This window comes from Amblyomma americanum, chromosome 1, assembly GCF_052857255.1.
Source record: "Amblyomma americanum isolate KBUSLIRL-KWMA chromosome 1, ASM5285725v1, whole genome shotgun sequence".
Lineage (NCBI taxonomy): Eukaryota > Metazoa > Arthropoda > Arachnida > Ixodida > Ixodidae > Amblyomma > Amblyomma americanum.
In genome coordinates this window covers 25957456-25967503 of record NC_135497.1, presented here as the reverse complement: position 1 = coordinate 25967503, position 10048 = coordinate 25957456, and the positions used below count along the sequence as shown (strand labels likewise).

The window sequence follows — 10048 nt, the reverse complement described above, 5'->3', positions numbered from 1 at the left end:
AATAAAGTGAACTAAAGAATCCAGCATAACATGTGCGTCGCGGAGCACTTTGACTGATGCGGTATGAGTTTTTGGAGCCGAAACTTTACACCGAATGAATCACCACTGGTGATGCCAACGTACACACGCCGCTCCCAATAATGTCTGCATCACCACCCTGATTCGTATTTGTGCGAAAATTCTTACGCCGTCACAATGTATCGACCAGCGGAATTCGCCATACTAAAGGCTCGGTGTTGCGCTCCGCGGACAAACGTTGATGGCCATTTTGATTAGAGCAAGTAGAAATTTTGCCTGCCTTTATTTTTTCTCTAGGTGATCGAAGTGAAATCCGCTCAAAGATTTATAGATTAATTATAAATACGAGCACCAAAAGCTGTAGAGTCGCAGAAGTTCCAACGAAAGATACAACAAACTAGGAGCGCAGGATAAAGATCATAGCCCGCGGCAGCAGTTATGATGAACGGAGCTCCTAACAAGTCTCCCGCGTAGGGCTACATCTGCTGAAAAAAAAATTAAATTAAGACAGCGGCTCACTAGCTGGAAATTGCGTGTCAAATCTATATGCAGAAATCCGAAGCACGATTGTTCAACCAACCTGACATCGTGGTCACCAGGATCCGAAAAAAGCGAGCTGCATACCTGGGAAATTGGGAATGTATCATCGGGTCTCTCGTCAGGGCTGCAAGTTGGGCTCGCTAATACACGGAGGAAAAAAGAAAAGCAAATGCCCTGTGGTTGCTTTTCGTTCCTCCTCAGTCGTATGTGTGTATTTGCTCTAACATTACCAGACCATCAGCCATCATCATGCACACACCATGGGTTGCAAATAAATAGTTTTTATTCGGTCAACCGAGCCGTTTGCTCTTTCCACCTCAACTGTCAACTGCGGCCATGTTCAATGGCCGCAGGCGTGGTGCGACTTAGAAGCGCCTAGCCATGAGTACTCTCGATCTTTACGCAGGGTTCCACTTCGAACGCTGATGGCTTCACAATGAACGTCATGCTACGCCTTGCCCAAGAACTGCAAATCTTCCGGTGGGCCACTTTGAACGTCATTTCTGCGAGGTGTTATCCTCAACACTTCGCCGCCATCAACAGCGACGCTGTTGTCTTGTCGTCTCTTCGCTATCAATTGCGCTCTTGGCTCGATAAGGGGATGCGAAATTTCGGATTGTGATTAATACAGTCTCGAAAGAAAACACAACACTGGGCGAGAGACTGTGCCATGCTATATTAAAGATTGCTGCTCACACATTTTGAACTTCCCAGACAATTAATTAACACTCTATCCCTAAAAAAAAACGTGACAATGACAACTTTGTGGCAAAGCTGCACATATTGCTAACACTTGCTTGACGCCGTCACAGGAAAACGAATGTCCTGTTCGGGGGAAAAAAAGCGAACATTCCAGTAAGGTGTTCGCAAAAACTTTAATTGCATGCCTGTCCAGAATGGTGGCTCAAAAGAAATATTGTCGAAAAGCGGACATCATAACACCCCAATTTTGCCTTCATGCGACAAGTACTGCTTTTGTCGCGTTTTTTCTGCTGACAGTTAAGCGCACCGAATATTTCACCAGTGAGCGTAGTTCGGTAGAAACATCCCATTTTTTATGCCACTTATTAACGCACGTAAAAGACCGGGTTAGAAAGTGGAGCGGCACCACCTACTCATAACGCCTGCGGAAAGCCTAAACAAGTTATGCGTTAAATTAATCTTGCGGCGAATCCCGTCACGTGGCGACAACAAAGCTATCGCAAACTCAAAGGCGTAGCGTGATTCTTACGGGGTTCAAAGAGGAGCAGTGTGGGCGATAGCATATTAAAACACACCAGTGGGAACCTCTCACTCAAACAAAGAGTATGCTTGGAGGAGCAAAAATGAATGAAAAATACAGTGTCCCTGCCCGTGCCACCTTGTATCGTCTGGGAGCTCTTGCGTGTAATATTGCATAAGGGCTCCAAGTCAATGAGGTTTCATATTCCCATTTGCTCGTATCCAAGCAACAAGCTTAAAATAAATTTAAAAGAAAAACAACTGCAAGCGTGCGCAGCGCTTCTTTCCGCTGGAGACAGGCGATCACCAGAATTCTCGTTTTTAGCAATTCACAACAGCAGCAGAACCGCCACCAGTGTCACGTAGCAGAGGAAGACCTAACGGACACAGTTGTCTCTAGCTGCGGAAGCAGGCGAGGCAGTGAGTTTGGGCGTCATTAGTTCACTGTGCTTGCAAGCCTTGCTCGGCGTGGTTTGGCGTCATAGGTGAGAGTGGGCTCCCGCCGTATGGGGCTGGACCAGCAACGTCGGGCTAGGACTGTAGGGGGGCGGTGGGCTCCAGCGCGCGGGAGAAGCGGCTGCAGGCGCGGCCTTGGCCGTCTGGAACATCTCCTCCTGGGCACTTCGGCAGGCCGGACAGAGCAGGATCTCGCGCGAGTGCGGGTCGCCAACAGGCAGCCGAGGGCGGCCCGGAGGGAGCCTGGGGGCTGCGTTTCCACCTGGTAGAACGTGAACCTGGAAAAGAGGATGATTGTGATGGAAACTGTGTACAGGGTCATACAGCGCTGTTCCGAGCGCAGTAAAGATGACGATACTTTGAGGGGGCGCAGGTCTGAAGAAGCGTTGGTAAATATCCTGGCATTGTTAACTTGCGGTCAGAAATACAGCATTTATTTTTAATCAAACCCTCCCCACTGGAGCGGCGAGTTGTTACAGGTGTGTAACAATAAAATACATTAGCCAGCTGTGAAACTAATTAGCTCACAACAGTTTCTAAACGTTCAACATTATCTAAGGTTTCGAGAAACTACAAATCATTTAAGGGACAACTCTAACTTTTGTTTTCTGTAAAAATCCACTCAGTGGATCCTTTTGCCTATGCTGATACTTGTCCGGCATGCAAATGACGCATTTAATGGCGAGATTTTGGATTTAAATCTTTTCCCGCGACTCTCTTGAAACTCGTGACATCAGGATCGAGGGCTCCGTGACCCCTCACCGGAAGCGAAAAGGGAGTGTAACTTGGCCTCAGGGATCCGCGAAAAAATTGTCCAGCACCTGCAGTTTGCTTGCGGAAACTGCCGGTGATGGCGACACCCGTCTTTGATTTTTCGACATATACCTAGCTTCTAAGAGCTTCGTTTTCTTTGATAGCGGCGTATTTATAGTCATAACGCGGTAATCTATCGATACAGTCCAACCTCGATGTCAGTTTATAGAAAGAGGACAACAGTCTTTTCGCTTCTTTTTCAACGTATCTCAACAAGCGCCTCAACTTCCCTGTTCATGCTCCTCTAGTCGCTTCTGCAAAAAGGCAGTTCGACTCAATAGATGAGCGAGACAAAAAGGCTGCAGAAAAGCAATAAAACACTGTGGGATACGACTTGAATCCGACTTTATGACGGCGATCTGCACGATGAGACACACAGTGTGGTCGAGGTATTAGCTCGTCAAGCGCTTAAGGTTTCTATTAGATTTTATAAACAGTTAAACGATTAATTTTTATTAACATCATTACCATCGCAGGCAGGAGGAAGGTTTGTATTTGTGAGTTGCCCAGCCTGAATTCCGCATTTTTTTGATGGCGCACTGGCTTGGAAAGTTTATTTCAACGCTTTCAACCTGCTACGGCAATAACCCTATCCGCTTCAGCGCCTCCTGTCCCGCTGATTCTCGCTGGCACGCTGTCCTGCATTTCTTTTTTTTTTTAATTTCGCACCGCGGTCACATCACGCGTGGCATCGCCTTCTAGACCAATGAGATTTTCGTTCGGACTCCGCCGGCTTTTCTCGCAAACGGGACCTCTAATGCGAACAGTAAGAAACGCGACGCGCAGCAACGGATCGGAAAACACAGCACAGCCCACAGGCAAGCCGGAATTAAAGATGAAAAACCCAAAACACGCCCAGCCGTACGGCTCCTGTCATGGCGGCACTGCATGCCAAGAGCAGCGCAAACAGTCCCGTTTACAGCCTTGTGCCATGTCGCGCGCTCCTATCTCTCGCAAGGGCGTTCGTCACAGGCCCACCAGAGGCAGTCGCAAAATGACGCGAGCAATAATGCGGTATTCATAGCTGCTCCTGCCGGGCGTATTTTCTATTGATGAGGAAGCTGCTCGCTACGAGCATGAGGGTACGAGCGTGCCAGGTGAGAAGAAAACGAAAAAAAATTGGTTACAAAACGGCTGAGCGAGTTCACGACTGTGCACGCGCAACCAGTGTTTAGCGCCTACCGCCGTACTGTGGCCCAAACACTGTTTCGCTGTGTTTTTCATCAACGTTTCTCGGAGACATCAGTAGCAGTGCATCAGTTTGATATCATTTGGTATGCAGACTTCTTAGAAATTAATAATTTAATAAAAATTTTCAGCTTTAAGCATGAGATTCTGCACTTCCACGTAATTCCACTGCTCATTCATACTCTCGCTTCACCGGCGGCTTTTATAGTGCCGATTTTTCAGCGCGCGCATTTCAGTGGTTGTATGAGCTGTCAACTAAACAGAAATAGACAAGAAGGCCATGAATTATGAACATATCTACTGCACTGCAAAGCAAAAAAAAAGCGAAGTAAATAAACCTTCCACTCACACGGTTCTCGTGGATCGGCCTTATCGACCTAAATACAGCTTGCATATTTAAGCCGTACATACTTCATTGAGCCGTAGCCAATCTTGGCTTAAGAGCCTCTAAAGCGAAGGTTTGCTGCTGCTTAGCGAAGTATTCCAGCTTTAATATATTTAGGTCGAAAAAGCCGATCCGCGAAGAGTCCCCACTGTGGAACGCTTCCAGAACAAAGAAACACCAGAACGCGAAAAAGTCATGTTCTGCTGCGAAATACTGTGAGCATTTCTTCAGTTCACTGAATAATGAACTAAGCAGACTTTGATAATTACAGAAGTGATGACAACTCAGTACTGTCGCGACAGATGTCTTTGAATCTGCATATACTATAAACACCTTAAAAATTAATCATTTTCGTGCAGTGTTTGCCCACAGCACCATGTCAATCCGCGCTGAGAGGAGATAAGCCGGCACATTTCCTTCATGCCTCGGAGGGCGCTTAAAGCCAACACGTGCCCTAAGAGGAGACGCTGGTTCGCCGTGTATATGCTGGTTGAGAACTCGAACTCAATCTTTCCTTTATCACTTTTTTTTGGCATTAAGATCCAGCGGAGCGGGACGCCGTCGAATCTGTTCTTCGTGCGGCGACATGACCGGGAAGCGGTTTCATTATTTCACACACTGACCTTGCGATGCGCACCCTGAGGCTACCTGCTCTTCAGAGATTCATTGTAAAGCCGCCGGCTGCTTTGAATCGACCTCAAGCGCTCGCATGCGTCTCTCTCTGCCTTGAGGAGAGTCGGCGGGTTGCTTGAAGCTCTGTTCGCCTCCAACTGCCTCAGAGCGTCAGATCATTGCGCTTCCATTTTGAGACGAGAGACACTGTTTATTCTGACCCCCCCCCCCCCCCATCTTCCTCGTTTCTCTACTCTCGTCATTGCGCAGCCCTTCCTGCTTTTCCACCCTCTATATTCCTCGAGAACCGAAAACGGGCTAACCGCATGCAGCCTGAGGAGACACGGGGAGATTTTGCTCGCACTGAACGGACTCCAAGGGGATTCCGCATCAATGAGCTTACATTCATTACGTAGAGCCGCACTCATAAACAATTTCTTCAGCAGCGGCGGTAGCTTTCCATGAAAGTGACGGCAGCTACATAAGACTCTAATTTCATACAATGTTCACATAATTTTTTCCACTGCAAGTTTAGAAAACACAGAGTCGTTTGTAGTGCGTGTCTCCGCTACGTCTCTCACTTTAATTTACCAACGAGAACTTTTCCTCCACAATGGCGCGTCGAAAGCCTCATGAGAGCTTCGCTACTCTCGTTAAGCGTTATTATGAAAGTTTGCTACCCGAAAATAAGAACATGGGGACTCTGTTCAAGCCCGACGAAGTTGCGCTGTTATCCAAATAAAAGGATACGTGGAGGTAAAGGAGGCGCGTGCAGTCGTCGTGTGCAACAGAAAACCGCTACCAACGCAAATCCTTCGTGCGCCATTCACGAACGTCACGATACACTCTTGGGCAACCGACGGACGTCGCAGCTATATCTGCGCCTTTCCAAATCTCCGGGTGAGCTCTCAACGCGCTCGCGAAATTCGCGCGGAGGCGGGAAACGGTAAAAGCGTGCTTTCTGCCAGCCTCAACGAAGCTGAGGCAGCAGTCATGCGGCTACGACGCATCTGCGTATTTTAGCTATTCATGTTTTCGACGTGTCGCAAGGTCTTGAGCAAACCGATAGGCTATTCAGAGACTTTAGGTCATCCATTCTTATGTGCCGCTTCAAGTATTCTACCCGGACGCTTTACGGACGCCTGCCGATGGAGCGCAACGGGAACATGTCATGTATAGTTAGGCTTGTTAGGAGAGATGTGTGCGTGCGTGCGTGCTTGTTTATGTTTATGGTTTATGAGGGTTTAACATCAGAAAGCGACTCAGGCTATGAGAGACGCCGTAGTGAGGGGCTCCGGAAATTTCGACCACCTGGGGTTCTCAACGAGCACTGACATCGCACAGCACACGGGCCTCTAGAATTTCGCCTCCATCGAAATTCGACCGCCGCGGCCGGGATCGAACCCGCGCCTTTCGGGCCGGCAGCCGAGCGCCATAATCACTCAGCCACCGCGGCGGCTGTCGCGCGTGTGTCCGTGTGCGTGTGTGCGTGCGTGCGTGCGTGCGCGTGCGCGTCACACTCAGCCACCGCGGCGGCTGTCGCGCGCGCGTGCGTGCGTGTGCGTGTGTGTGCGTGTGCATGTGCGTGTGTGTGTGTGTGTGTGTGTGTGTGTGTGTGTGTGTGTGTGTGTGTGTGTGTGTGTGTGCGTGCGTGCGTGCGTGCGTGTGTGTGTGTGTGTGTGTGTGTGTGTGTGTGTGTGTGTGTGTGTGTGTGTGTGTGTGTGTGTGTGTGTGTGTGTGTGTGTGTGTGTGTGTGTGTGTGTGTGTGTGTGTGTGTGTGTGTGTGTGTGTGTGTGTGTGTGTGTGTGTGTGTGTGTGTGTGTGTGTGTGTGTGTGTGTGTGTGTGTGTGTGTGTGTGTGTGTGTGTGTGTGTGTGTGTGTGTGTGTGTGTGTGTGTGTGTGTGTGTGTGTGTGTGTGTGTGTGTGTGTGTGTGTGTGTGTGTGTGTGTGTGTGTGTGTGTGTGTGTGTGTGTGTGTGTGCTTGCAAAGCGGGCGAAGTTGACACCTGCACTCTATTCACCCTCTGCTGTACGGGGTGTAATGTGCTTCTGCTGAACCTCTTCTCAGATACAAAGTACACTCTAAACACAAATATGCCGATATGGGAACAAAAAAAAAGAATTAGCTCTCATCTAGCACAAGCCTTTTTCTAAAGGAGTGCGCAAGAGGATAACTTACTCCCTTTCTACTGCTTTCTGTTTAGAGGCATAGAACGCATGATTTTGCCGCCTGGACTGGCCCACGGCAGATGACAGTTTGAACTAGCATGAGACCCTATTGCGTTTAGCACGCTTTTTTTCCCCTTTCCCCACTCGCAGCAAAGAGTGCCAATTTGAATCAGGTGAACTCTTCTGCATTTGCTTTCATAGCGTTATTCAGTAGCGTCATATTGTAGCATGCCTCATAGTAAACAACCTCGGGCGGACATTTCATCTACGCTGAGCTGACCGCCTTAGTGAACGTTCTGAGGAGTATGGGAAAGGACGGAAATGATGAAAGAAAATAAAAGGCCTCCAGTAAAAAGTCTTGGAAATGCCTCTATCTCGCTGCCACAAGTCGCCCTTTATCCGGTTGGTCCTAACGAAAGCAGTGTCCTGACCCAGCGCTTTTCACTATCGCATTACTTGCGAAGGAGCTGCATTGTAGTGCCGGACTCCAATCGCAATCTACACATGTGCGAGCACCATTTTCATCCGCTTCTGTACCTTGCGATGTGTGCACGAAGCGCTCCTCCGAAAATCGAGCGAATTCAGTGCATTCCTTGCATTACTATTTTTAGTAGTACAGCTTCAGGACCAGTTATGTCGTCTGCGGTGCCATCGGTCACCCTTTGGCCGAATTTTGACCGCAGCTTTGCTTTACTTTACTTAAGGATAAAATATAGTACGAGTAGCGCAAGCAGTAAACGATGAAACATACTGTTACATTCTGATAAAAGTTCAAGATTTGAAGCAGAGATCGAAATCCAAGATTGAAACCTTTCGTCCTTGTGCACGAACACAGCATGCAGCGCAGGTGTTTGATGGAAATTCACTGTTTGCTTGACCTTTAAAAAGACACTGAGGTCAAGTGCATCCAATTTTTGTCCTTCGTGAAAAAATTTATTCTAAGACTCCTTCTAGATATATTAATGTTTGTCCCGCAGTAAACGACGCATTTATTGCTGAGAAAATTGAATTTGAAAGTTTACTCGTCACTTGGCTTAAACAAGTGACGTCTACGCACCAATAAGGACCACCGTTGATCACCGTTTTGAAGTAAACTGCGTTTTAAAGCAAAATCTGTGATTCTGCCCACACTGATTCCGAAATATGAAGGTGATGACACCTGTATATATTTTTTTTACCTATTCGAGCTCAAAAGAGCTCAGTTTTCACTTAATGTAGATTCTGTGTCGCTATAATGGGGTGATCTGTCGACACAGGCCATCTCCTATTTGTCCACAGTGCCCTTTAAATGGGCCCAGACACAGCCTTGGTTGACGGTGCCGTTTCTTGGTCGGTTTATGTCGGCACCACTAGCTGCCGGAAGCTACAAGGTCACGAGACGGTTCGTTTTGGAACCGGTTTGCTTCTCAAAGGTCCGCCGCAAGTTATTGGCAAAGGGACACGGTGTGGGCGCTGCCCGTCCCTCGTTTAACTTCGCGATGGAACACCATGCTGAACTAACTCGCCCAGTTCTCTGAACTGTTCCTTTAATTCTGCTTTCACACGGAGACTTTCGGTCCCCATGGCGCCAATAAGGATTGAATTCAGTGTTGATCCAGCGTTGCGTCGAGGTCAATTTCAATCGCCACGGAGCCCGGCCATGCTCGACACAAAATCGTGATCAATAGCGCGATCAAAATGTTGGATCCTCATCAAGGAGTTGCTGTTAATACCTTCGTGCTCAAGGAACACTCAAGTCAATCCCTGGTCAAAGACATGAAGCAGTGTCCTGCCCCAGCGAAAATGTATCCGTAAATTTTTTTAATCAATACAGTTTTTTGTTTGATTTTGCTCGACCGCAAACTCATTACTTTGCAATAGTTAGGTGACTACGGCTGCTGGAAGCAGGGCAGCTCATCGATAAAAATCAGGTGGGAACGAGTAGCAGTGTTGAACTGTGGGCGCACTCGAAACTTGGGCGGGATCGCGGAGTCAGCCAAGCGCTAGAGTGTCAGTAGTGTTAAAAGACCGAGCGCTCTGCACCGTGTCACGGAATGGTCGGCAGTACGCACCTGCTCCCTGGAGGCCCGCCTTGCGCGGTGTGCGAGGCGCCTGGTGCAGCAGCCGAGGAGCACGACGAGCAACAGCAGCGCGGCGCTCAACGAGCCCAGAAGCCAGAAGGAGATGTACTTGTTGCTGGGAGGCTGGATGATCGTCCTCTGCGGGTGGTGGCGCGTCGCGTCTGAGTACGACACGGTCCACGAAGCTGGGAGCGAAGAGAACGACCCGAGAGTGAGCACAGTTTGCTTAAATCAGTGATCGTTAGGAGAATTCGAATGAGATCAGTTCTAGCACTGAGTCGCAGTTTCGCTCAAAACAGATGACGCGATGAGGCGTTGCACATACACTAGATTTAAGTCGAAGAGCATTGGGTGCTCATCTTGCAAACCGCTATGCACTGCCGTCAGCTGCGTGCCAACGCTACTGCAAGTCAAGCGCTGTGTTCGAAGCATCGCTGCAATGACAGGGCGTGGATTACTGTCGTGGCTTTCATTCGGGTCGGGGTCATCCTACGCGTAAAACTGTGGGTGGAAACTGCGCGCAGCAAATCGCAAAAATGATAAAACATCCCCTGAATCCGGTTTGCTGAATATCCGCGCGTTGTTCG

General features: G+C 48.6%; 1 protein-coding gene across 2 annotated transcripts in view; it reads right to left on the bottom strand.

The window, feature by feature from the left end:
• Positions 1-801: 801 nt before the first annotated feature.
• Positions 802-10048, bottom strand: part of LOC144131579 (uncharacterized) — a 51234-nt gene continuing 41987 nt past the window's right edge. The window contains exons 4-5 of one of the 2 annotated variants that reach the window (XM_077664458.1): positions 9453-9646; positions 802-2513 (exon numbers count right to left, since the gene is read on the bottom strand). In XM_077664458.1, coding sequence (XP_077520584.1) covers positions 2259-2513; positions 9453-9646 — 449 coding nt within the window. In that variant the 3' untranslated portion in view covers positions 802-2258. The remainder of the gene's footprint in view (positions 2514-9452; positions 9647-10048) is intronic. The other variant, XM_077664457.1, reaches the window with a different exon arrangement.